Source organism: Caretta caretta, chromosome 15, assembly GCF_965140235.1.
Source record: "Caretta caretta isolate rCarCar2 chromosome 15, rCarCar1.hap1, whole genome shotgun sequence".
In the NCBI taxonomy this organism is placed as follows: Eukaryota; Metazoa; Chordata; order Testudines; family Cheloniidae; genus Caretta; species Caretta caretta.
The window spans coordinates 33765563-33793320 of record NC_134220.1 but is presented as its reverse complement, the minus strand read 5'-3'; the positions used below and the strand labels follow the sequence as shown (position 1 = coordinate 33793320).

The 27758-nt window shown below is 43.4% G+C and overlaps 1 protein-coding gene across 7 annotated transcripts in view; it reads left to right on the top strand.

The window, feature by feature from the left end:
* The window catches only part of SUSD2 (sushi domain containing 2), a 78274-nt gene extending 50656 nt beyond the window's left edge, over positions 1 to 27618 (top strand). For 5 of the 7 annotated variants that reach the window (XM_048821227.2, XM_048821220.2, XM_048821219.2 and 2 more), the window contains 3 exons: positions 17804 to 17900; positions 26043 to 26178; positions 26547 to 27618. In XM_048821227.2, the coding sequence (XP_048677184.1) occupies positions 17804 to 17900; positions 26043 to 26139 (194 nt within the window). In that variant the 3' untranslated portion in view covers positions 26140 to 26178; positions 26547 to 27618. Of the gene's footprint in view, positions 1 to 3870; positions 4209 to 17803; positions 17901 to 26042; positions 26179 to 26546 lie in introns of those variants that run through there. The other 2 variants (XM_048821222.2, XM_048821223.2) reach the window with 2 other exon arrangements.
* The last annotated feature ends 140 nt before the right edge of the window (positions 27619 to 27758 follow it).

Genomic DNA, 27758 nt, shown 5'->3' with positions numbered 1-27758 from the left:
TGGGGCCCAAAACTGGACACAGTACTCCAGATGAGGCCTCACCAATGTCGAATAGAGGGGGACGATCACGTCCCTCGATCTGCTCGCTGTGCCCCTACTTATACATCCCAAAATGCCATTGGTCTTCTTGGCAACAAGGGCACACTGCTGACTCATATCCAGCTTCTCGTCCACTGTCACCCCTAGGTCCTTTTCCGCAGAACTGCTGCCTAGCCATTCGGTCCCTAGTCTGTAGCTGTGCATTGGGTTCTTCCGTCCTAAGTGCAGGACCCTGCACTTATCCTTATTGAACCTCATCAGATTTCTTTTGGCCCAATCCTCCAATTTCTCTAGGTCCCTCTGTATCCTATCCCTGCCCTCCAGCATATCTACCACTCCTCCCAGTTTAGTATCAACCGCAAATTTGCTGAGAGTGCAATCCACACCATCCTCCAGATCATTTATGAAGATATTGAACAAAACCGGCCCCAGGACCGACCCCTGGGGCACTCCACTTGACACCGGCTGCCAACTAGACATGGAGCCATTGATCACTACCCGTTGAGCCTGACAATCTAGCCAACTTTCTACCCACCTTATAGTGCATTCATCCAGCCCATACTTCTTTAACTTGCTGGCAAGAATACTGTGGGAGACCGTGTCAAAAGCTTTGCTAAAGTCAAGAAACAATACATCCACTGCTTTCCCTTCATCCACAGAACCAGTAATCTCATCATAGAAGGCGATTAGTCAGGCATGACCTTCCCTTGGTGAATCCATGCTGACTGTTCCTGATCACTTTCCTCTCCTCTAAGTGCTTCAGAATTGATTCTTTGAGGACCTGCTCCATGATTTTTCCGGGGACTGAGGTGAGGCTGACTGGCCTGTAGTTCCCAGGATCCTCCTTCTTCCCTTTTTTAAAGATTGGCACTACATTAGCCTTTTTCCAGTCATCCGGGACTTCCCCCGTTCGCCACGAGTTTTCAAAGATAATGGCCAATGGCTCTGCAATCACAGCCGCCAGTTCCTTTAGCACTCTCGGATGCAACTCGTCCGGCCCTATGGACTTGTGCACGTCCAGCTTTTCTAAATAGTCCCTAACCACCTCTTTCTCCACAGAGGGCTGGCCATCTATTCCCCATGTTGTGATGCCCAGCGCAGCAGTCTGGGAGCTGACCTTGTTAGTGAAGACAGAGGCAAAAAAAGCATTAAGTACATTAACTTTTTCCACATCCTCTGTCACTAGGTTGCCTCTCTCATTCATTAAGGGGCCCACACTTTCCTTGGCTTTCTTCTTGTTGCCAACATACCTGAAGAAACCCTTCTTGTTACTCTTAACATCTCTGGCTAGCTGCAGCTCCAGGTGCGATTTGGCCCTCCTGATTTCATTCCTACATGCCCGAGCAATATTTTTATACTCTTCCCTGGTCATATGTCCAACCTTCCACTTCTTGTAAGCTTCTTTTTTATGTTTAATTTTTTTTGGTTAGTTTCAGCCATTGTGCTAAGATCTTGGGTTAGGGTGCAGCTGATGGCATGAAGGCTTGTATGCTGAACTGTTAAGGCAGTCATCTGCATACATGAATTTCCTTGACTCCATCGCTGGCATATTCGTGATGTGTAGATTAAAAAGTATCAGGGCCAGGACAGAGCCCTGAGGGTTGCCCTGCAAAGGTGACTGCAAATGCTGTCACCTCTCATCTTCTTTCTAACAGCAAGATGCCAGCAGAAAAAATTACATGCCAGGAGGTCCAGTGGGAATTCCACAAGAACCAGCAATGCTCAGAGGAATTCCCACTCTCCTCTCCATATTCTGTCAAGGAGATCAACGTTGCACGGTTGGAAACCAAAAGCCAGAAAGCTGCAGCGGTTGATGGCATTCCTCCAGAGTTTCTCAAGAACCGGGGGAGACGGGGACAGGATTAGCTGCTGATGCTTTTTACTGCTGTGCATAGAACCAGAGAAGTGCCAACAGGCTGGTGACAGGCAACAGTGGTTGCCCTACTGAAGCCTGAGAAATCTCCAGAGGGTGCAGCCAGCTACCACTCCATCTCTCTCCTCTCAGCCACCAGCAAACTCATGGAATGGGCACTGCACCGCTGTCTGTCTGATATTATCAAAGACATCCTCCCAACAGAGCAGGCCAGATTTTGCCTGAAGAGGAACAGCTGTGACCAACTAGCTTCACTTACCAGCCACATTGAGGCAGGATTCCAACGTAAATTGAAGACGGGGATTGCCCTTGTTGAACTAGCCTCAGCATATGACAGTGCCTGGAGACAGGGCCTCCTCCTCAAGATCTCCTGCATCATTCACTACCAGCAAACGATCCATCTCTTGCCAGTGATGACCAGTGACCTTCACTTTAAGGTACACCTTAATGGCCAGATCAGTAAACCAAACACCAGTAACAGGTAGACAATAGCCTGTTGTATATCTCTTAACTGCAATGCAAATAGCAGTGCCCTGATGATCAGTCTGCCAAGCCAAGATCAGCATCTGGATGAAAAGCAGTTGATTGAAGTTAAACCCAAGCAAGTTAACATGGTTGGGAAGAAGAAAACAATTTGAAGACCATGTCACTTTGCTTTCTGCAGCCTAAGGGTCCTCTCGGAGTGCTCATTTCTGCGACAGCTGCAAAAATGTTTTCTTCCATCTATAACTAGCACCCCGTTTTAAAATCAGTAACCTGGCCACAGTGACCCTGTCTTTTTTGTCCTCCAGGCAGAACTATTACAACTCTCTGTTCCTAGGTATGAGTACAGTAACATTAAAAAAAGCTTAATTTAGTCCAGAAGGCAGGCACCTACTTTCTCAGTAACACCACTCTCAAGATCACTTACTCTAGAGCACTGCTCACTAAACTTGCTCTGGCTCACCACAGAATGCCAGGTCAAATTCAGGGTCACTATTTCAAATTTATTAAGATTTTTATTCTTTAAATTTATTCATGTTTCTGGCTTCGTAACTAGAGCTATTGAAATGAAGTAGTGATGAATGAGGAAAATTCAGGAAAGTGGGGAGAGAGAAGGTAAAGTAAAAACACCTGTGATTTTCCAGAATCCTATTTTGTATTTAAAATTTCAAACCAAAACTATGCAGTGAGGCTTGAATAGTGTTGCTTTCTGTTTTGTTTTCTTTAACTAGTTTCCATAGAAATGTTCTGCTAATGATTATTCTGATATGCTTCTAATTATACTCACACTACAAGGCTTTGCTTCTGCTACAGCAGCTTCTTTTTGCAAAATAGCTTGTAGCAAGGAAGTCAGAAACAACCCCTGGAAAAGAAACTTCAGGCATCCAACAAAACACGGATAAAAATCAACCAAACACTTAATAATTTTGGAAAACAAAATCTTAACGTATGTATTGTTTTCCTGATAGAGAGGGATTTGGCATTGTTTACCTGCATCTGGTTGCATTCTCTGTGTACACATGCACACACACACACACATAGAATCAAGTGCTATTCACCTTCTGAGGCTTACATTTTCCAGGTTTGGTCTCTGTGTCAATGTGGTTATTTTTTAGAAAGTTGATACAAAATCCCATCAGCCTTTTTTAAGATGAAAAAAATCAGGTTTTCCTCAGTATGTGTTCCAGGAGAATAGCTCAAAAATATCTAAAAATAAAGCCAGACAATTTCAAGTTAGAAATAAGGCCTTGTCTGCATTAGAAAGGGTTTTTCAGTATCACTATACCAACAAACCTGCCTAGTAGAGACACAGCTTATACTGGCAAAAGCATTCTTTTGCTAGTATTGTTATACCAGTTCTCTAACCAAAGTAAGCCATCCCAGCAAAAGGACATTTTTGCTAGTGTAACTGCATCTATGCTAGGGCTTTTGCCAAGATAGCCATGTGATTTCTTTTTCACACTCCCCAACAACAGCATGGCTCTGGGAAGAAGGATACAGGAGTTTGAGGCACAAGTCATGTTCTCGTCCATCCTCCCTGTTGAAGGAAAAGGCCCAGGTAGGGGCCATCGAATTGTGGAGGTAAATGTGTGGTTGCGCAGGTGGTGTCTGAGAGAGGACTTCGGATTCTTCAACCTTGGGATGTTGTTCCAGGAAGAATGGAGTGCTAGGAAGAGATGGGCTCCACCTAACAAAGAGAGGGAAGAGCATCTTCACAGGCAGGCTTGCTAACTTAGTGAGGAGGGCTTTAAACTAGGTTTGCCGGGGGATTGTGGTAACCCAGAGGTAAGTGGGGAAGTGGGATACCGGGAGGAAACACAAGGAGGAGGGTACAACAGGGGAGGCCTCCTGATTCATACTGAGAAAAATAGGGCAATTGGCTGTTTATCTTAGGTGCCTGTACATGAATGCAAGAAGCCTGGGAAACAAGCGGGAAGAATTGGCACAGTCAAGGAACTATGATGTGATTGGAATAACAGAGACTTGGTGGGGTAACTCACATGACTAGAGCACTGTCATGGATGGGTATAAACTGTTCAGGAAGGAGAGGCAGGGGAGAAAAGATGGAGAAGTTGCACTCTATGTAAGAGAGCAGTATGATTGCTCAGAGCTCCAGAATGAAACTGGAGAAAAACCTGTTAAGAGTGTTAGGGTTAAGTTTAGAGGCAAGAGCAACAAGGTTGATGTCGTGATGGGCGTCTGCTATAGATCACCAGACCAGGAGGATGAGATAGACAAGGCTTTCTTTGGACAACTAACAGAAGTTTCCAGATCACAGGCCCTGGTTCTCATGGGGGACTTCAATCACCCTGACATTTGTTGGGAGAGCAATACAGCAGTGCACAGACAATCCAGGAAGTTTTTGGAGAGTGTTAGAGACAACTTCCTGGTTCAAGTGCTGGTGGAACCAACTAGGGGCCATACTCCTCTTGACCTGCTGGTCACAAATAGGGAAGAATTGGTAGGGGAAGTAGAAGTGGGTGGCAACCTGGGTGACCATGAGATGGTTGAGTTCAGGATCCTAACAAAAGGAAGAAAGGAGAGCAGCAGAATACATACCCTGAACTTCAGAAAAGGAGACTTTGACTCCCTCAGGGAACTGATGGGCAGGATCCCCTGGGAGGCTAATATGAGGGGGAAAGGAGTCCAGGAGAGCTGGCTGTATTTTAAAGAAGCCTTATTGAGGGTTCAGGAACAAACCATCCCAACGTGCAGAAAGAATAGCAAATATGGCAGGCGACCAGTTTGACTTAACAGATAAATCTTCAGTGAGTTTAAACACAAAAAGGAAGCTTAGAAGAAGTGGAAACTTGGACAGATGACTAGGGAGGAGTATAAAAATATTGCTCAAGCTTGCAGGATTGTAATCAGGAAGACCAAAGCACAACTGGAGTTGCAGCTAGCAAGGGATGTGAAGGGTAACAAGAAGGGTTTCTACTAGGGCTGTCAAATGATTAAAAAAATTAATCACGATTAATCGCACTGTTAAATATTTATTTAAATATTTTTGGATGTTTTCTACATTTTCAAATATATTGATTTCAATTATAACATGGAATACAAAGTGTACAGTGCTCACTTTATATTTATTTTTATTACAAATATTTGCGCTGTAAAAAACAAAAGAAATAATATTTTTCAATTCACCTAATACAAGTACTGTAGTGCAATCTCTTTGTCATGAAAGTTGAATTTACAAATGTAGAATTCTGTGCAAAAAAAACTGCATTCAAAAATGTAACAATGTAAAACTTTAGAGCCTACAAGTCCACTCATTCTCATTTCTTGTTCAACCAATCGCTCAGACAAACAAGCTTGTTTACATTTGAAGAAGATAATGCTGCCTGCTTCTTGTTCAGAATGTCACCTGAAAGTGAGAACAGGCGATTACATGGCACTGTTGCAGCCGGCATTGCAAGATATTTACATGCCAGATGCGCTAAAGATTCATATGTCTCTTCATGCTTCATCCACCATTCCAGGGAACATGCGTCCAGGCTGATGACAGGTTCTGCTCGATAACAATCCAAAGCATTGCGAACCGACGCATGTTCATTTTCATAATCCGAGTCAGATGCCACCAGCAGAAGGTTGATTTTTCTTTTTTAGTGGTTCAGGTTCTGTAGTTTCTGCATTGGAATGTTGCTCTTTTAAGACTTCTGAAAGCTTGCTCCACACCTCATCCCTCTCAGATTTTGGAAGGCACTTCAGATTCTTAAAATTTGGGTTGAGTGCTCTAGCTATCTTTTGAAGTCTCACACTGGTACCTTCTTTGTCAAATCTGCAGTGAAAGTGTTCTTAAAATGAACAACATGTGCTGAGTCATCATTCAAGACTACTAGAACATGAAATATATGGTAGAATGTGAGTAAAACAGAGCAGGAGACATACAGTTCTCCACCAAGGAGTTCAGTCACAAATTTAATGAATGCATTATTTTTTAATGAGTGTCATCAGCATGAAAGCATGTCCTCTGGAATTGTGGCTGAAGCATGAAGGGGCATATGAATGTTTAGCATATCTGTCATGTAAATACCTTGCAATGCTGGTTACAAAAGTGCCAGGCGAATATCTGTTCTCGCTTTCTGGTGACATTGTAAATAAGAAGCAAGCAGCAGTATCTCCTGTCAATGTAAACAAACTTGTTTGTCTTAACAATTGGCTGAGCAAGAAGTAGGACTGAGTGGACTTGTAGGCTCTAAAGTTTTACATTGTTTTGTTTTTGTGTGCAGTTCTGTAACAAAAAAATCTACATTTGTGAGTTGCATTTTCATGATGAAGAGATTGCACTACAGTACTTGTATGAGGTGAACTGAAAAGGACTATTTCTTTTGTTTATCATTTTTACAGCAGAAATATTTGTAATCAAAAATAATACAAAGTGAGCAATGTACACTTTGTATTCTGTGTTGTAATTGAAATAAATATATTTGAAAATGTAGAAAAACATCCAAAATATTTAATACATTTCAATTGGTATTCTATTGTTTAACAGTGCGATTAAAACTGCGAATAATTGCGATTAATTTTTTTAATCGTGATTAATTTTTTGGGGTTAATCGCGTGAGTTAACTGTGATTAATTGATAGCCCTAGTTTCTACAGGTATGTTAGAAACAAGAAGGTGGTCAGGGAAAGTGTTGGACCCTTACTTACTGAATGGGGAAGGCAACCTAGTGACAAATGATGTGGGGAAAAAGCTGAAGTACTCAATGCTTTTTTTGCCTTGGTCTTCACAGACAAGGTCAGCTCCCAGACTGCTTCACTGGGCAGCACAGTATGGAGAGGAGGTGAGCAGCTCTCAGTAGTGAAAGAACAGGTTAAGGACTATTTAGAAAAGCTGGACATGCACAAGTCCATGGGTCTGGATCTAATACATCCCAGGGTGCTGAGGGAATTGGCTGATGTGATTGCAGAGCCATTGGCCATTATCTTTGAAAACTTGTGGTGATTGGGGGAAGTCCTGGATGATTGGAAAAAGACAAATACAGTGCCCATCTTTAAAAAAGGGAAGAAGGAGAATCCGGGGAACTACAGACTGGTCAGCCTCACCTCAGTCCCTGGAAAAATCATGGAGCAGGTCCCCAAGGAATCCATTCTGAAGCACGTGGAAGAGAGGAAGGTGAGCAGGAACAGTCATCATGGATTCACCAAGGCCAAGTCATGCCTGACCAACCTGATTGCCTTCTATGATGAGATAACTGGCTCTGTGGATATGGGGAAAGCGGTGGACGTGATATATCTTGACTTGAGCAAAGCTTTTGATACAGCCTCCCACAATATTTTTGCCAGCAAGTTAAAAAAGTATGGATTGGATAAATGGACTATAAGGTGGACAGAAAGCTGGCTAGATCATTGGGCTCAACGGGTAGTGAACAATGGCTCAATGTCCAATTGGCAGCTGGTATCAAGCAGAGGGGTCAGTCCTGGAGCTGGTTTTGTTCAACATGATCTGGATGATGGGATAGATTGCACCCTCAGCAAGTTCGTGGATGACACTAAGGGTATGTCTACACTACAAAATTACGTCAATATTATAGAATTCAATTTTTATAAATTGATTTTATATGGTCGATTGCGTATGTCCACACTAAGCACATTAAGTCGGCAGAATGCGTCCTCACTACCTTGCTAGCATCGACTTATGGAGAGGTGCACTGTGGGTAGCTATCCCACAGTTCCCCCAGTCTCCACTACCCACTGGAATTCTGGGTTAAGCTCCCAATGCCATATGTGGCAAAAACATTGTTGTGGGTGGTTTTGGGTACATGTTGTCAGTCGCCCCTCCCTCCGTGAAAGCAACAACAGACAATCATTTCGTACCTTTTTTCTGTGTGGACACCATACTGCTTTCAGCAGACAGTGCAGTAGGAGTGCTAAACATCGTCATCCACTGCTTCCCCTGCAACTCTGCTCTGCTGCTATTTTCTCAATAGCGAATTTCTCCATGTTGTCTGTCATGGGCTCCCAGGTATGTGTGTTCTTCCTTGGGAAATGTGCGCAGTGCTAACCGTCATCCTCCACTGCTTCCGCTGCAACTCTGCTCTCCTGCTCTCATGAATCCATCTCACAGGTCCTCTCGTCGTTCTCTATAAATATCTGTTCTCGTGGCATCCGTCGTCAGCCACTGCTTCCACTGCAACTCTGCTCTCCTGCAGATGCCATACCACGGCAAGCATACCAAGATGAGAGCAGTCCTCACAGTTCACAAGTGAGTGGTGATAGCCTTTGGAAGCTTGCAACACCAGATAGCTACCGGTCAGTCAGGAATCAATTTGGAGTGGGCAAATCTGCTGTGGGGGCTGCTGTGATCCAAGTAGCCAAAGCAATCACTGAGCTGCTGCTATCAAAGGTAGTGACTCTGGGAAATGTGCAGGTCATAGTGGATGACTTTGCTGCAATGGGATTCCCTAACTCTGGTGGGGCGATAGATGGAACACATATCCTTATCTTGGGACCGGACCACCTTGGCAGCCAGTACGTAAACCGTAAGGGGTACTTTTCAATGGTACTGCAAGCACTGGTGGATCACAAGGGACGTTTCACCAACATCAACGTGGGATGGCCAGGAAAGGTACATGACGCTCGCATCTTCAGGAACTCTGGTCTATTTCAAAAGCTGCAGAAAGGGACTTACTTCCCAGGCCAGAAAATAACTGTTGGGGATGTTGAAATGCCTATAGTTATCCTTGAGGACCTAGCCTACTCCTTAATGCCATGGCTCATGAAGCCATACACAGGCAGCCTGGACAGTAGAATCATAGAATCATAGAATATAAGGGTTGGAAGGGACCCCAGAAGGTCATCTAGTCCAACCCCCTGCTCGAAGCAGGACCAATTCCCAGTTAAATCATCCCAGCCAGGGCTTTGTCAAGCCTGACCTTAAAAACCTCTAAGGAAGGAGATTCTACCACCTCCCTAGGTAACGCATTCCAGTGTTTCACCACCCTCTTAGTGAAAAAGTTTTTCCTAATATCCAATCTAAACCTCTCCCACTGCAGCTTGAGACCATTACTCCTCGTTCTGTCATCTGCTACCATTGAGAACAGTCTAGAGCCATCCTCTTTGGAACCCCCTTTCAGGTAGTTGAAAGCAGCTATCAAATCCCCCCTCATTCTTCTCTTCTGCAGGCTAAACAATCCCAGCTCCCTCAGCCTCTCCTCATAACTCATGTGTTCCAGACCCCTAATCATTTTTGTTGCCCTTCGCTGGACTCTCTCCAATTTATCCACATCCTTCTTGAAGTGTGGGGCCCAAAACTGGACACAGTACTCCAGATGAGGCCTCACCAATGTCGAATAGAGGGGAACGATCACGTCCCTCGATCTGCTCGCTATGCCCCTACTTATACATCCCAAAATGCCATTGGCCTTCTTGGCAACAAGGGCACACTGCTGACTCATATCCAGCTTCTCGTCCACTGTCACCCCTAGGTCCTTTTCCGCAGAACTGCTGCCTAGCCATTCGGTCCCTAGTCTGTAGCTGTGCATTGGGTTCTTCCGTCCTAAGTGCAGGACCCTGCACTTATCCTTATTGAACCTCATCAGATTTCTTTTGGCCCAATCCTCCAATTTCTCTAGGTCCTTCTGTATCCTATCCCTCCCCTCCAGCGTATCTACCACTCCTCCCAGTTTAGTATCATCCGCAAATTTGCTGAGAGTGCAATCCACACCATCCTCCAGATCATTTATGAAGATATTGAACAAAACCGGCCCCAGGACCGACCCTTGGGGCACTCCACTTGATACCGGCTGCCAACTAGACATGGAGCCATTGATAACTACCCGTTGAGCCCGACAATCTAGCCAGCTTTCTACCCACCTTGTAGTGCATTCATCCAGCCCATACTTCCTTAACTTGCTGACAAGAATACTGTGGGAGACCGTGTCAAAAGCTTTGCTAAAGTCAAGAAACAATACATCCACTGCTTTCCCTTCATCCACAGAACCAGTAATCTCATCATAGAAGGCGATTAGATTAGTCAGGCATGACCTTCCCTTGGTGAATCCATGCTGGCTGTTCCTGATCACTTTCCTCTCATGCAAGTGCTTCAGGATTGATTCTTTGAGGACCTGCTCCATGATTTTTCCAGGGACTGAAGTGAGGCTGACTGGCCTGTAGTTCCCAGGATCCTCCTTCTTCCCTTTTTTAAAGATTGGCACTACATTAGCCTTTTTCCAGTCATCCGGGACTTCCCCGGTTCGCCACGAGTTTTCAAAGATAATGGCCAATGGCTCTGCAATCACAGCCGCCAGTTCCTTCAGCACTCTCGCATGCAACTCGTCCGGCCCCATGGACTTGTGCACGTCCAGCTTTTCTAAATAGTCCCTAACCACCTCTATCTCCACAGAGGGCTGTCCATCTCTTCCCCATTTTGTGATACCCAGCGTAGCAGTCTGGGAGCTGACCTTGTTAGTGAAAACAGAGGCAAAAAAAGCATTGAGTACATTAGCTTTTTCCACATCCTCTGTCACTAGTTTGCCTCCCTCATTCAGTAAGGGGCCCACACATTCCTTGGCTTTCTTCTTGTTGCCAACATACCTGAAGAAACCCTTCTTGTTACTCTTGACATCTCTGGCTAGCTGCAGCTCCAGGTGCGATTTGGCCCTCCTGATAACATTCCTACATGCCCGAGCAATATTTTTATACTCTTCCCTGGTCATATGTCCAACCTTCCACTTCTTGTAAGCTTCTTTTTTATGTTTAAGATCCGCTAAGATTTCACCATTAAGCCAAGCTGGTCGCCTGCCATATTTACTATTCTTTCGACTCATTGGGATGGTTTGTCCCTGTAACCTCAACAGGGATTCCTTGAAATACAGCCAGCTCTCCTGGACTCCTTTCCCCTTCAAGTTAGTCCCCCAGGGGATCCTGGCCATCCGTTCCCTGAGGGAGTCGAAGTCTGTTTTCCTGAAGTCCAGGGTCCGTATCGTGCTGCTTACCTTTCTTCCCTGTGTTAGGATCCTGAACTCAACCAACTCATGGTCACTGCCTCCCAGATTCCAATCCACTTTTGCTTCCCCCACTAATTCTACCCGGTTTGTGAGCAGCAGGTCAAGAAAAGCGCCCCCCCTAGTTGGCTCCTCTAGCACTTGCGCCAGGAAATTGTCCCCTACGCTTTCCAAAAACTTCCTGGATTGTCTATGCACCGCTGTATTGCTCTCCCAGCAGATATCAGGAAAATTAAAGTCACCCATGAGAATCAGGGCATGCGATCCAGTAGCTTCCGTGAGCTGCCGGAAGAAAGCCTCATCTACCTCATCCCCCTGGTCCGGTGGTCTATAGCAGACTCCCAACACTACATCACTCTTGTTGCACACACTTCTAAACTTAATCCAGAGACACTCAGGTTTTTCTGCAGTTTCGTACCGGAGCTCTGAGCAGTCATACTGCTCCCTTACATACAGTGCTACTCCCCCACCTTTTCTGCCCTGCCTGTCCTTCCTGAACAGTTTATAACCATCCATGACAGTACTCCAGTCATGTGAGTTATCCCACCAAGTCTCTGTTATTCCGATCACGTCATAGTTCTTTGACATCACCAGGACCTCCAGTTCTCCCTGCTTGTTTCCAAGGCTTTGTGCATTTGTATATAAGCACTTGAGATAACCTGTTGATCGCCCCTCATTCCCAGTATGAGGCAGGAGCCCTCCCCTCACAGACATTCCTGCCTGTGCTTCCTCCCGGTATCCTGCTTTCCCACTTACCTCAGGGCTTTGGTCTCCTTCCCCCGGTGAACCTAGTTTAAAGCCCTCCTCACTAGGTCAGGAGCTGTTCAGCTATAGGCTGAGCAAGTGCAGAATGGTCGTAGAATGTGTATTTTGGACGTTTAAAAGCGCACTGGCACAGTTTACTGACTCGGTTAGACCTCAGCGAAACCAATATTCCCATTGTTATTGTTGCTTGCTGTGTGCTCCACAATATCTGTGAGAGTAAGGGGGAGATGTTTATGGTGGGGTGGGAGGTTGAGGCAAATCGCCTGGCCACTGATTACATGCAGCCAGACACCAGGGCGATTAGAAGAGCACAGCAGGGCGCGCTGCTCATCAGAGAAGCTTTGTAAACCAGTTTCATGACTGGCCAGGCTACAGTGTGACAGTTCTGTTTGTTTCTCCTTGATGAAAACCCGCCTCCTGGGTTCACTCTACTTCCCTGTAAGCCAACCGCCCTCCCTCCTTCGATCACCGCTTGCAGAGGCAATAAAGTCATTGTTGTTTCAGAATCATGCATTCTTTATTAATTCATCACACAAGTAGGGGGATAACAGCCAAGGTAGCCCGGGACGGGTGGGGGAGGAGGGAAGCACCAGGTGGGTGGTGGATAAGGGGAGGAGGGAAGGACAAGGCCACACTGCACTTCAAAACTTATTGAATGCCAGCCTTCTGTTGCTTGGGCAGTCCTCTAGGGTGGAGTGGTTGGGTGCCCGGAGTGGCCCCCTGCCCCCACGTTGTTGGGCATCTGGGTGGGGAGGCTATGGAACTTGGGGAGGAGGGCAGGTGGTTATACGGGGGCTGCATCAGTGGTCTGTGCTTCTGCTGCCTTTCCTGCAGCTCCACCAGATGCTGGAGCATATCAGTTTGATCCCCCAGTAGCCTCAGCATTGCATCCTGCCTCCTCTCATCATGCTGCCGCCACCTCTCCTCTTGCTTCCGCAACCTCTCATCTTGCTCGTCCCTCCTGTCCTTGCATTCATTTTCTGCTTTCCTGGGCTCTACCAATGTTTGCTTCCATGCATTCTGCTGAGCTCTTTCAGTGCAGGACAACTGCATGAGCTCAGAGAACATTTCATCGCGAGTGTGGTTTATTTCACCTTTTTATCTGTGCTAGCCTCTGGGACGGAGATGATGGGGGAGTGTTGAAACATTTGCTGCTATGGGAGGAAAAAAAGGGAGAGTAGTATTTAAAAAGACACATTTTAGAGAACAATGGGTAGACTCTTTCACGGTGAACCAAGCTGTTAACATTACTTAGCACATGTGCTTTCGCTACAAAGTCGCATTTTGCCTCTTATATTGAGGGCCTGCCAGTTTGGTGTGTGAGATCACACATGCAGGGCCGGGCAACAGAATTCGGCTTGCAGGCAGCCATGGTAAGCCACAGTCTTTCGGCTTCTTCAACCTTCATAACATATGGGAATGGTTTCAAACAGCAGCGCCCTCCTTTCCCATACCAAGCACCTGTTGGGTTGGCCATTTAAAAGGAGGGGCTGCGGTTTTTGGGTTGACGTGCAGCACAAACCCAACTAACCTCCCCCCCCCAATTCTCTGGGATGATCGCTTCACCCCTCCTCCCACCACGTGACTAGTATTGGGGAAGATCCCTGGGAGCCAAACGCAAACAGCTCAGCGTGAACGGGCCCCCCCCACACCACGTGGCTAAAAGCAGGGATGATTTCTTTTCAGCCACAGGCAAACAGCCCAGCAGGAATGGCTACCTCTGAATGTCCCCTTAATAATGTCCTTGGAGGATTTTCCAGACATGTTAACAGACTTTTCCAGTAGCTGTACTGGCCGCGAATGCATCCCAAGTCTTCAGGGCAAATTAATGATTAAACACGCTTGCTTTTAAACAATGTATTATATATACAAAGGTACACTCACCAGAGGTGACTTCTCCAGCTTCATGGTCCGGGAGCCCGCCTTGGGAGGGTTGGAAGGGTATTGGCTTCAGGGTCATAAACAGTTCCTGGCTGTCAGGGAGAACGGTTTCTCCACTTGCCTGTTGTGTGCTATCCTCCTCCTCCTCATCATCATCATCTTCGTCGTCCCCAAAATCCTCATCCCTGTTGCATGAGACTCCCCCCTTGCAGGTGTCCACAGACGGGTGGATTAGTGGTAGGGGCACCCCCTAGAATTGTATGCAGCTCATCATAGAAGCGGCATGTCTGGGGCTTTGACCCGGAGCGGCCATTTGCCTCTTTGGTTTTTTGGTAGGCTTGCCTGAGCTCCTTAATTTTCATGCAGCACTGCTGCAGGTCCTGTTATAGGCTCTGTCCATCATGCCTTTGGAGCTTTTTTCAATATATTGGCATTTCGTCTTTTGGAATGGAGTTCTGATAGCACAGATTCGTCTCCCCATACAGCGATCAGATCCAGTACCTCCCATTCAGTCCATGCTGGAGCTCTTTTGGGATTCAGGGACTGCGATGGTCACCTGTGCTGATGAGCTCTGCATAGTCACCTCTGCTGATGAGGTCACCATGCTGGCCAAACAGGAAATGAAATTAAAAAGTTCCCAGTGCTTTTCCTGTGTACCTGGCTAGTGCATCTGAGTTGAAAGTGCTGTCCAGAGCAGTCACAATGGAGCACTCTGGGATAGCTCCCGGAGGCCAATACCATCAAATTGCGTCCACACTACCCCAAATTCGACCCGGCAATGTCAATTTCAGCGCTAATCCCCTCATTGGGGAGGAGTACAGAAATTGATTTTAAGAGCCCTTTAAGTCAACAAAAATGGCTTTGTTGTGTGGATGGGTGCAGGGTTAAATCGATCTAACGACACTAAATTCGACCTAAACTCGTAGTGTAAACCAGGGCTAAGCTGGGGTGAGAGGTAGATACACTGGGGAGTAGGGATAGGGTCCAGAGTGACCTAGACAAATCGGAGGATTGGGCCAAAAAAAATCTGATGATGTTCAAAGCCTTTCCTGGATGCCATGTTTGTGAAGAAATGCACATTGGAAATGCTGGAGGAGCTTTTTGCCGGAGATAAAAATAAAGATGACGTTGTTGCAAATTCCCTTGTCTGATTCCATGGCAGTGTAAAAATTGGAGGTAATTTACTAGGATTGTTTGTCAGCACTGCTTTCTGATTTGAAAACACCAAATACATGTCTCTTGCGGTGGACAAATCAAGCAATTTAAATGACACTGCCTGGCTATTGTTGTGTGTTAGATTTTATGATGGTAAAATTTTCAAGGAAGAAATTTTGTGCTTAATACTATTAGAAACTTACACCACAGGAGAGATAATTTTTGAAAAGGTAAAAAAAGGTAAAAGACTTTTTTTGGGGGGAAAAGGTTTATTTGTGCAGAAATTTAAATTGTTTGTTAGAGATGAAGGTCCCTCCATGACAGTGGAAGTGAATGGCTTTGCTTCATGTTTGGCAGTGATACAATCTTCATTAAGTCCATGCATCATTCACCAGACTGTCCTGTGTGCTAAGTAGTCTGGGGACTTGAAAAAAAATGGGTATTGTGATGAGATTAGTGAACTACATAAACTCAATTTTTAGCTTACAGCATTGTCTTTTTAAAGCTCTTTTACAAGAGTTTTCAGCTGTATCCAGTGATCTGTTGCAACACATTGATGTTCACTGGTTAAGTAGGGGGCATGTGTTAGAAAGGTTTTGTGCGCTTCGTAAAGAAATAATAGAAATTCTTTCAAACCATAAGATCAACAAGGACTGCAAGTTCCTGTAATTTGTGAATGATGTCTCCTTTATATCACAGGTAGCTTTTCTGTACGATAGTACTGGTCACTTGAATTCCCTCAACTTGCAGCTCCAAGGCCGTGCAAGTAGAGTTGGGAATCTGTTTGAAAAAGTGTCTTTCAGACAGACTTAATAGGAAAGATTGTGCACTTTCCCACATTGCGTTTTGTTGCTACAGATGAAACTTTGATGGAAACAATGCAAGAATTCCTAAACAACCTGATAGAAAATTTAAAATGATTTGAGAATTTTAAAATTCCAAAGGATTTGCTTTTATTTGTTCATGATAAGTGTGTCGTCTCTGGTGATGGATCTTGCTTCTGAAGCAAAGAACATTCTTGATTCAGTTGATGAAGGTGCTTTTCAGTTAGAAATTGTAAGGCTTCAGAGTTCAGATATATTAAAGGCAAAATTCTGAGAAGTGGGACTTTGTGATTTCAGGATTCAATATGCTGGCCAGTTTCAGAATAGCCAGAATCTAGCCATCTATCTTTTAACAAATATCTATGAATCTATGAAACAATGTTCGGATTAACATACCTCTGTGAATCTGGGTTTTCTACCATGAACAGTATTAAAAAAAACAACACAGCAATCACCTGACAGATGAGCATCTTCACCAGTGGTTGTACCTTGCCCAAACCATTTGCAAACCACTCTTCACAAAGCTTGCCAGAGATCATCGATGTCACCTCTCTAGTTAGAGATTGCCAGAAGCATAGGTAATAATGTTGTTTTATAAACTTTGTTAAAAGATTGCAACATAAGTATCAGTGTTTCTATCAAGGTCTTTATTTATTGGCAGCTGAAGGTTTGTTGTGTTTTTTTATTTTGTCAACGTTCTGCGCAGATGGCCTGCCTCTTTGGTCATAAAATTCTAATATCGGCCTGCGGGTAGATCTAATTGAGTATCGCTGCCGCAAGTGTAGGGACTGCATTTCTGCCTGCCCTTTTTGCAAATTGTGCAAAGGGGAAAAGGCTCCTCACATATCCCCCAAAACCCTACACATTGGTAAAGGTATGACCGACCCAGGCCCTGTAGTAATACTGCTGTTAATATTTACTGGGATTAGAAACAAGTAATAAAGCGCAACTCAAAAATTTTCACATCTGATTTCTTTGGACTTTAACTTCATTATCAAATTTCAGAATAAAAAATTTTTTACTTTTATTATGTTTGTACATCTAAATGTGTATAAATGGCAATGCAAACATCATATACTTCAACATATACAAGTAGCAGAACAGTCACTTTTTTCCATCTCCCATCAAAAGCTTAGGAAAATGGATGTGTATTTTCAAGTCTCACTTTTCATGTTTTTTTGCACAAAATCTTTAATAACTTCGTTGTCATATACTTTTGAGCCAATTTCAACTTTACTGAACAGCAAAACCCACAATATATCTGTTGGTTCTTTTGAGACTATTACAAATATTTATCAATTTTAGCTTTGAAAAGTTTTGATCTCCTGAAAAAAAATTCACAGGTAAGGTAAGGGCAGCGTGCAGGGCAAGAATGCTATTTGGGAAGAGGTCACCTTTCTTTTTCTTGTTGATAAACTGAAAGGTATGTTGAAGCTCTGGGGGTTGTGAGTTTATATATAACTGTGTAGGTTCATAGTAGTTAAACATTAACCACTAATGTTAATTGGATTGACAGTTCAGTGGGTTTTACCAGATTAACAAACATCTAGAAATCTCACTCATGACCACGTTCAAATACAAGTTGCTTGCCAAGATCATATAGGTATATCTCACTTAAGCAATTCCCTGCCCGTGCAGGGGCCTTGGGCATTTGTTTACATCAATCCCTCTATTCTCTGCCTGTGGCACACAATAGCTTAGTTTTCCAAGGGTTGTAATATTATGGTCTACTTTTGGTGGTTGAGTTTAGTGAGTGGGTGGTGTTGGTGGCCAGGGATTCGCATGAAGGGAAAATGTCACAGTTCCACTGGTTTTCTCTTTCCCCTTTTGCAGATAACAACCAAGCAGTTCTCTTTTCCTGTATTTTTGGAATTCTTGGCTTTGTAATTCTTGTGGTTCTAATCTTCCTGCTGTGCAGAAAGCAGAAGAGGTAAGGAATCATTCTAGTAAGTTGTTACAGATATCTGAGCAATTGAGAGAGGAAAGGATTTTTAGTCAGAATATTTTAATTTCTTTGGGGTATTTTTTCTTCTATACCTAAAAAGTGTCATTTCAAAACAGACATGGTGACACCCAAGTGATACATTTTTTTAGATGGTTCAAGAATTTGTCACAAGGTTCCATAATTTATCATGCACCTTTGACCATTTCTCTTCCTCTCTTGTCACAAATCCATCAACTTTGGGCATGCTTCTAATATCTCTTATGAAAAAGTCTAGTAGAATTTAATAGGAAACAATCAGCTTTCTCTGTAGGGTTGTCAGCTATCTGGAGTAGCTCACAAGCACGAGTGCCAACCTCAAGGGCAGACTGTCAAGAAGCAGGGAACCCCAAATTGGTTGAGAGTTCTATATTAAGTTTTCACCAACCAAGTAACAAGTGTGAACTCCTCAAACACTATGGTTTCCTAATCGTGGAGTCCCAGACAGTCCCCTTGGGTACTCCCATCTGTCTTGCCATCCAGGCAAACTTGCCTTTGTGATAGATGGTCCTTTACACCAAAAATTATAACAATATTCAGGTTACTCCCAGTCCCAAAGGACTAGCCACTTACCCCAAGTCAATCGCACCTTAGACCTCACACCAAAGACTATGCTTGTAGCCAATCCTATAACTAAAGATTTATTAACTAAGAAGAAGAAATGAGAGTTATTTACAAAGTTAAGCCAGGTAAACAAACACACAAATGAGTTACAGTCTTAGGTTCCAAAAGGTGATAGAAGCTACTGAGATATACAAGCTTTCTATGTCCTTTAGCGCTAAGCAGCTTTGGGATCCCTTGCTTATGCTTGGAAATATTGCCCTCTCCAAATTCCAAGCAGTATAGTGATACAGTTCCTTCAGGTCTGGGATTTTTATTCCCTTCTTCCAGAGTTCAAAGTGATGGGACAAGTGTTTGCACCCATCTCCTCTTCATGGGGGATTGGAGGTGGGTGTAATCAACCAAGTCTTTGTCCTTTGATGTTTCACAATGACTCATTTGGTTTCAGTGGGCCTTATTCTGTGCAGGACCATCACTTTGCATTAATTAATGCTTCTTTCCTGTTTGATGAGTTACACAGTTACAGAGGTTTACAATGCAAACAGTCAATATAACTTTATACCACGTGTCAAGGTTCCTTCCCCACATCTGTACCAGATGTGGGGACCCGCATGGAAGACCCCCTAAGCGTATTTCTACCAGCTTAGGTTAAAACTTCCCCAAGGCACAAAGTCTTTGCCCTAGAATTAGGTAAACGCTGCCACCACCAAGTGATTTAACCACAATCAGGGAAAGGACCACTTGGAGTTGCTATTTCCCCAAAATATCCCCCCAAGCCCTTACACCCCCTTTCCTGGGGAGGCTTGAGAATAAACAAGATGAACACAGACCAGTCTTGGATTTTTAAGACTCAAAAAACCCAATCAGATTCTTATAAAACAGAACTTTATCAGAAGAACAAGAAAAGATAAGAGAACAACTCTGTAAAATCAGAATGGAAGATAATCTTACAGGCAGTCAGATTCAAAACAGAGAGAATCCCTCTAGGCAAAACCTTAAATTACAAAAAGACACAAAAACAGGAATACACATTTCCTCCAGCACAGCGAATTTTACAAGCCAAAACAAAGAAAACCTAACACATTTTCTAGCTAGATTACTTACTAACTTTACAGGAATTGGAGGGCTTGTATCCTTGATCTGTTCCCGGCAAAGGTATCATGCAGACAGATCAAAGCCTTTTCCCCCCCTCCAGATTTGAAAGTATCTTGTCCCCTCATTGGTCATTTTGGGTCAGGTGCCAGCCAGGTTACGTGAGCTTCTTAACCCTTTACAGGTAAAAGGACTTTGTCTCTGGCCAGGAGGGATTTATAGCACTGTATACAGAAAGGTGGTTACCCTTCCCTTTATATTTATGACACCATGGGATACAGATGTTATAAGTGAGATCAATACAAGCAGTATCCTACAAGCATTTCATCAAATCTAAACACATTCTTACAAACTTAAATCTATTTTAGCAATGCTAGCACACGGGTCAGTCAGACTGGTTTCCAGCTATGCATTTGTTAGTATTCATGAAGCCTAGGGGCCTTGGCTTGAGCTGGCACCTGGTCTGCCAGCGTCACAATAGTCTTTGAACCATCCTATGGAATTTAACAGAAAATTATATACTTGCTATAGAAACCTATAGGATAATGTAAAAGTCCTTCAGAAAGGTGATCATTTGCTATTAAATTCCATAACATTTTAAGAGAGAGATGTAATATATATCTGCAGAGAAGATTAAAATATCTTATATATATATGAGCCTGCAAAATGTTTTTTCTTTTCCACCAAGTATGGAATTTTCCCAAAAAAAGTTACATTAGCAAAGTTCAAAGTTGGGATACTTAATTTATTGAAAAGCTATTTTAGCTAACTATTAGAGGTCTCTGTGACTTCTGGTCCCTGTAAACATGGATTCATTTTGACTGTGGCATGTGGCTTTACAGGCAGAGAGAATAATATTAATAATATTATAAAAATAATATTAATGAAACTTAAAATTCTCTATGGCTCCTTTTCTGAAAAGACAGTCACCATTATTGAATTTATGGAGAAGTGAGATGGGAAAACATATATGGCAGTAGTACTCAATGAAGCCCCAGACACCACCAACACTCTACCCATCACTGAAAATACAAACCAATTGATTCTGTCACCCAAAATCAGCTAATTCTGGTACTCCCCAGAACTCAAACCATTTAATGTTTCCTCCTACAAAACATACTTCTTTAATGTTGCCTCATACAATTAACACAGAATCCCCATACCACAACCCTCATGCATAATTGATATAGATTCCCATAGAATCTAGATACTTACCACAATTAATACAATGTCCTCACATACAGCATCAAACAGAAAATTCATGGAGAGCCCCCTTCACCACCTCCACATTTGGCAGAGTCCATATACATTACAGATTCCCACAGGGAGAACTCATCACAATTAATATATTCTCCCCTCCCAGGCCTGGGAAGCACAACAGCACTGGGAGATGTTCACACATCCCCATGACTGAGTAGGGAGCTGAGGGTGGAAAACCACCAGCTAACCATCAGCACATGGTCTGCCAGTAGAATTGATGAGGTGGGACAAACTGATGGTGGGATCACAAAGTGTAGATATGGCATGAGAGCCCATACTGGCAGTTTCTGAGCCCTGCATTTAAATTAATTTGTGATTCCTGCCCCCCCAACCCTATGATAAGAGGCATTTCCATAGTACACAGTGTTCTGTTAGCTTTTGTTCAACACATTAATAAAATGAGATAAAGTTACACAGTTCATAACTTCAATCTTCCAAAAACTGCCAATAAACCCTTCATGTCCCATCCACCATCATACATTCTGTTGACCTGTATATGCTACATGTTGCTGAAAGAATCTGTATTTTACAAATGTTTTAGAGAATTTAGAAAAAAATATAGTATTGGGATTTTTTGAAGTCCATGAGATCCTTCATGGTCCTAGAGGTCTGCACTAGTGGAGCTTGAGGCAGGGTGAGGGCCTGTGTGTGTAGCTGTAAAGCTATTTGCACTAGAAAAGCCATATTAAATTATCTAGTCTATCCTTGGGGAGTCATGAAAGATTGCTAACTACAGTATATTCTCCAGTACAGTTTTAAATATGCCAAGTTATATGTTTTACTATTGTACATGAGATGAGATAGAATACACAGTGTCTGCAGAACTCTGGCACTGAGATAGTTAAATAAAAGACAGACAAGGATCTGACCTTGGTGTTTTCTGCTAGGACCAGGCACTTACATGTACATACCATTGCTTGTTGTGAATGTGACAAGAGAAAATTGGATGTGAAGCCTTTTAAATAGAAATATTGCCAACTTCAGCTGTTCAAAAATATTGAGTCAGCACCTAACAAATCATGAGATTAAAAAAAATAAATTTTGGTTCTTTGATTTGTCTTCTAGCTTTTAAGCTGTTAGGGTTCACATTTTCAAGCTTTTCTACATAACCGTAAAGGTTTGAAACTTAGGCCCAGATTCACAAAGATATTTAATTGCCTACATCCCAGATTTAGGCCATAAAATTTTGAATTTAGACACCTAAATCCCAGTTTTGGCTCCACTGCGATCCACCAGACTTCTGCCGAACCCAGTAGGGGTCTAAATTCATATAGTGCCCAATTTTTCAAGGTAAAGGTTCCCTAGGCATCTGTTTTTCTGCATCTCAGCATGTGTGCTGTAGCCTTACTCTAGAAATCTGGATGTCTATCTCTTACTTAAGCCCCAGAGCAATTCACAAATGGGGGGAAGATAGATGTTTGCCTTCTAACCCGGTAGCGGCTTAGCCACTGGACTACAGAGTCAGTCTCTCTCTCTGGCCCAATGACTATTTAAGTATTTATCCACAATGGAACAGTCATTGAGTGCAAGAGAGAGTGAGAAGGATATTGATAAACTGGAGAGAACTTAGAGAAGAGCCATGAGAATGATTACAGGATTGGAAAAATGCCTTATAATGGTATATCAAGGAAGTCAATCTATTCAGTTTAAAGAAAAGGTTAAGGGTTACTTGATCACAGTTTATAAGTACCTACATGGGAACAAACATTTGATAATGAGCTCTTCAATCTAACTGACAAAGGTATAACAAATTCCACTCAGTGGAAGTCAAATTCAGACTGGAAATAAGAAGCACTTTTTCAAGGGAGGACAATTAACCATTAAAACTATTTACCAAGGGCCTGTGGGGAATTCTCCATCACTGGAAATTTTTAAATCAAGCTTGGATGTTTTTCTAAAAGATCTGCTTTTGTTCAAACAGGAATTACAGTAACTCCTCACTTAAAGTCATCCAGTTAATGTTGTTTTGTTGTTACATTGCTGATCAATTAGAGAACATGCTCGTTTAAAGTTGTGCAATGCTCCCTTATAACATTGTTTGGCAACCGCCTGCTTTGTCCACTGCTTGCAGAAAGAGCAGCTGGGGAGGAGCAGGGACGAGGTGCACTCAGGGGAGGAGGCGGAGAAGAGGTGGGGCAGGAGCAGGAACTTAGGGGAAGGGGTGGAATGGGGATGGGGCAGGGGTGGGAAGAGGCCAGGTCAGGGGGGGTCGAGCACCCACTGGGCAGAGGGGAAGTTGGCGCCTATGGCTCCCCTAAGTTCCCTGTGCAGCAGCCGCCCAGAAAGCTATCAATTGCAGGGCAGTTCAGATGTCCCTCCCCCCACTGCCATGTGCTGCTCCTGCCCTCTGCCTTGGAGCTGCTCCTGGGAGCCTCCTGCTTGCTGTGGTGCTAATGTCAGGGTGTCCCCTCCCTCCCCCTTCTGTACCCATCTCCACAGTGTCGTGGGGGACACTACAGGGCTCAGGACCGAGGGAGCTTGCTGGCAGCAGCTGCTGTCTCAACTTGCTGATCTGCTTTAAAAGGCAGTGGGGGGAGTGGGGTCAACGTACTTAAAGGGGCAACACACGTCTCTTTCTCCCAAACAAAGGGTGTGTGTCTCTGTCTCTCTCTGCCATGCCGTCTCCCCTCCCTCCATTCCTGGTGCCTTGTAGAGTGAGGCTACATTAACAACAATGTGTTAAACCTTAGGGGTTCAGCCGAGGGCTAGTTCATCATTTAGCAGTAAGGCATTCCCTGGGAAATATCCCACCCTCTTCCACACTCTGACTTCACCACCTCAACCAAGCTTCACAATTATCATTGCTGTGTACAGTATTAAATTGTTTGTTTAAAACTTATACTGTGTATATGTGTGTGTCTGTGTGTATATATATACTACTACTTTAAGCTAAACGATGTTAAGCGAATCCAATTTCCCCATAAGAATTCATATAAATAGGGGCAGTTAGGTTCCAGGGAAATTTTTTTTGCCAGACAAAAGACTATATTTTTTATATACCTGTGTGTGTGTGTGTGTGTGTGTGTGTGTGTGTGTGTATACATACACACACACACACACACACACAAGAAAAGTTTCTCTGTGTGTATATATTATGTGATAGACCCAGGCCAGTTGGGTACAGCAGAGTAGTAGAAGGCAGATATACTGATGACCACTGGATAAGCAGTTTTCTGTTCCCTGACTGACCAGAGCAGGGGCTGCTCCAGGCTAAGTCAAATTCAGGCTAAGTCAAATTAATTGGACATGACTCCAATTAACCTGCAAAGAGTCAAGTGAGGCTGTTAAGCTAATGTGAACACCTGACTCTAATTAAGGCCCCTCTGATAGTATAAAAGGGCTCACTCCAGTCAGGCTGAAGAGAGCCAGAGAAGAGGAAGTGTGTCTGAAGGAGTGGGTAGTGAAGACACCCTCAGGCCTCTGGAAAGGGAGCCCTAAGGTAAGGGTGAAGAAGGCATTAAGAAAGAAGCGGGAGAGCTGTGGGGAAGTGGCCCAGGGAAATGTAGCAACTCTGGCAGTGAAAGGTCGGCTGCCAACAGCTGCTGCCATGAGGGTCCCTGGGCTGGAACCCAGAGTAGAGGGTGGGCCCGGGTTCCCCCCAACCCGCCACTACAGAAACACCTCTGGGGAGGGGAAGACAGGTCCCTCTCAGGACAGGAGGCTAAACTGTTCTGGAACAAGCCCGTAGGGACAACAGAGACTGTGGGAGTTCTCTCACCAACCTGCTTGCTGGCTTATGATGAAAAGGGCTCAGTAGACTGTAGCCCTGGCCCTAGAGAGAGAAGAGCTATGTGGAGGTTCGCAGTGAGCCTCTGAGGCTAGCATGAACCACCTGGAAGCGTGGGACCCACAGGGACAAGGTCGGAGCTCTGACACAATAGATATATATATGCACATACAGAGACACACATGCAGGTATATAAAAATATAGTCTTTTGTCTAGCAAAAACAATTTCCCTGGAACCTAACCCCCCTCCCCCCATTTATATTAATTCTTATGGGGAAATTGGATACGCTTAACATAGTTTAGCTTAAAGTAGTATTTTTCAGGAACATAACTACAATGTTAAGCAAGGAGTTACTGTAATTCAGGGAAATTCTCTGGCCTGTGTTCTACACGAAGTCAGACTACATGATCATATTGGTCCCTTCTGGCCTCAATCTATAAAACTCTCAATAAAATCACAAGAATTAGCAAAACTGAGACAACCAGTAATTCTGTTTTATATCTTTCCCTTAACAGGAAGGGACTCAGATTTTATTTAAACAAAAAAGTATTTAAATGGTCCCAATATTCCCTAAATCTGTTTAATCTCCTGCTCGCTCACGTGCACACTCTCTCTCCACTGACCGATAAGGTGCTCATCTCCCAATCTATACTCTCCCAGAGAGAATCAAAGTCTCAGCAATTTTTTCATTCACTCCTCTGCTTTCTAAAACTTAGGCTATGTCTACACTACAGCGGTGCAGCTGCACTAATGCAGTTGTGCCACTGAGGCTTCTGGTGAAGGTGCTCTAAACTGATGGGAAAGAGCTCTCCTGTCGTCTTAATAGCTCCTGCCTCCATGAGAGGCAGGAGAAGCTCTCCCGCCAACAGAGTGCTGTCCACACTGGCACTTTGGTCGGTATAACTTATGTTGCTCAGGAATGTGGGTTGTTTACACCCCTGAGTGACGTAAATTATACTGAAGTAATTTGTAGTGTAGCAATAGCCTTAGATTATCCAGTCAGGGAACAGAAATAACACCATGTGACCTGCAGACCAATGCCACAGTTCTAAGCAAATGATGAATCACAAATTTCAATGCAAAAAGTTGTCATACACTGAAAAGCCTTTTTTCATAAAAGCTGAACAATTGCAAATAACAAACAAACTAATAAAGAATCTAGTTTCCTTGCAAATGGAGAGGGAGCTACATTTCCTGAATAGGTTATTTATTGTGAATTATTTGCGCAGCTCTAGTATTGGTAATGTGTAACGGGGATGAATGACTATCCTTCAGTGGGCTATGCATTGAAATTAAACACCATCAGGAGTTCTTCTAAAATTGATACAGAATGTTACATTTCCATCTAATTCAGTTCTGTTGCCAAGGTGCTTAACTTTTTTTTTTTTTTATGGCTCTTTAACACTCGCCTCCAACATTAGTTTCATCTGCTATTTTGTCTTTTTTCCAGACAAAATAATTGGAATCAAAAACTCAACCAAAATCCTGGGGTTTCAGCTACATCAGAACAAGAATTAGTGCAGCTTCAGAGGATAGGAAGTTTGTAATCAGAGTACAACCGAAGCACAGCAAGACAACTGTCTGCAGTAAGCATAGTTTTCTCCACACCAACCTAGAATATAACTTTTGCCATGGAAGATTTATGCTGTATTCTAATGGTCAGTTTCTGCCTTCATTTACATCTTGGCTGAGATGCCAGAGAGAGGAATAAGTGGTGCAGATTTGGCCTTTTGTATGTCAGGTGCAAGGAATAATGCTTCTAGGCATCGGCCTCAATTTGTGGTTTGGCTTCCTATTTCAGTCATCTTTCTCTAAGTAGAAACATGAGGTTAAGAAAGCTAGAGCCATTCTGTTCTTGGACCTTCTCGGAAAGTTACTTTGCTTTCTTAAACTTGTTTAACTTCTAGTATTTGGGGACTTTCACATGCATTCTTCTTTTTTCTTCTTCTTTTAGGCTGTTACTGGAATAGGAGAGAAATGAGAGCAGTCCTTGCTGCCTGTTTTCACACATTGTACCAGAGAAGCAGCCCCCTCAGACATACCTCTCCCTTTACAGACTGACCCTCAGCCAAGCCACCATGCTGTACGGACAATAACATCCCTCCCTTTCTCCTTGATCATTTTAACTTCAACCACAAGCTCTTTTTACAGTAAGATTGTAACATGAAAAAGTAGTCCAACCTAAAATAGCCTTTCATGTCTTGGGTTTCCCTTTCTCATCTAGGTGAAGCAGTATGTTGCTTTCCCTTCACTTAAGATTCAGTTCTTAAAAATAATGTCACTGCTGTTTCGTTTTAAAGGAATAAATCCGTGGCTTTTTACTCTCCCCTAATGCCAGTGCTTCTTCCAACAATTAGATGATCAGATAGTATGTTGATGGGAGACATATATGGATGGATTCAAATACTGTTTGTCCCTGTTGTGCTTGTACAGCTCTTTTATATCTGCAAACTTCCACTGAAGGTAAAGGAAGATTTGCCTATATAAGAACATTCAGGTAGAAAGGATTACAGTTCTTAATATGGCTATCCAGGATGCTTTTGCTGGTCCCAATTTGTATAATCCCTAAATGGTACATGAAATGAAGCACTGATCTCTTTAAAAAGGATTGTAATTCTTTGTCTTAGACTTCCCTTCCTGTGGCACACTTGCATATGAACCACCCAACCAGTGTATTTGTAACTGAAATGGGACACCCTACTCTCACCCCTCACATTGAAAGATGACGACAAGAACATTTTCTCCCTGGATTCTTAATCAATACCTTTAATTGTAATTTCTGTCTTGTATAATTGCAATAGATAATGTTTGTGATTAGTTAAGGACTCCACTTTGCACTGACCTTTAATTGTGTCCCAGTATGTCTTATTATCTTCATTAGAAAGTGATTTCTGAATTACTATCATGTATAGATTTTTTTTTTTTCAAAGAAAAGCCTCCAGGTGCCTCTGCACAAGTCCCTCTCAGCGTGCAGAGTCCATTCTGTCAAATGCAATTCCTTTCAATAAATCAGACATAATCATTAACCTTTGCAGTTTCCAATCAGAAAAATCTTTGCCTCACATATTGGGTAGAAAGCCAGGGTTGCTACAGACAGAAAGGTGACTGTGTAGAGGTGGTTCTAGCTGAGCTGGAACACAGTTTATACCATAATGGGAACGGAGCC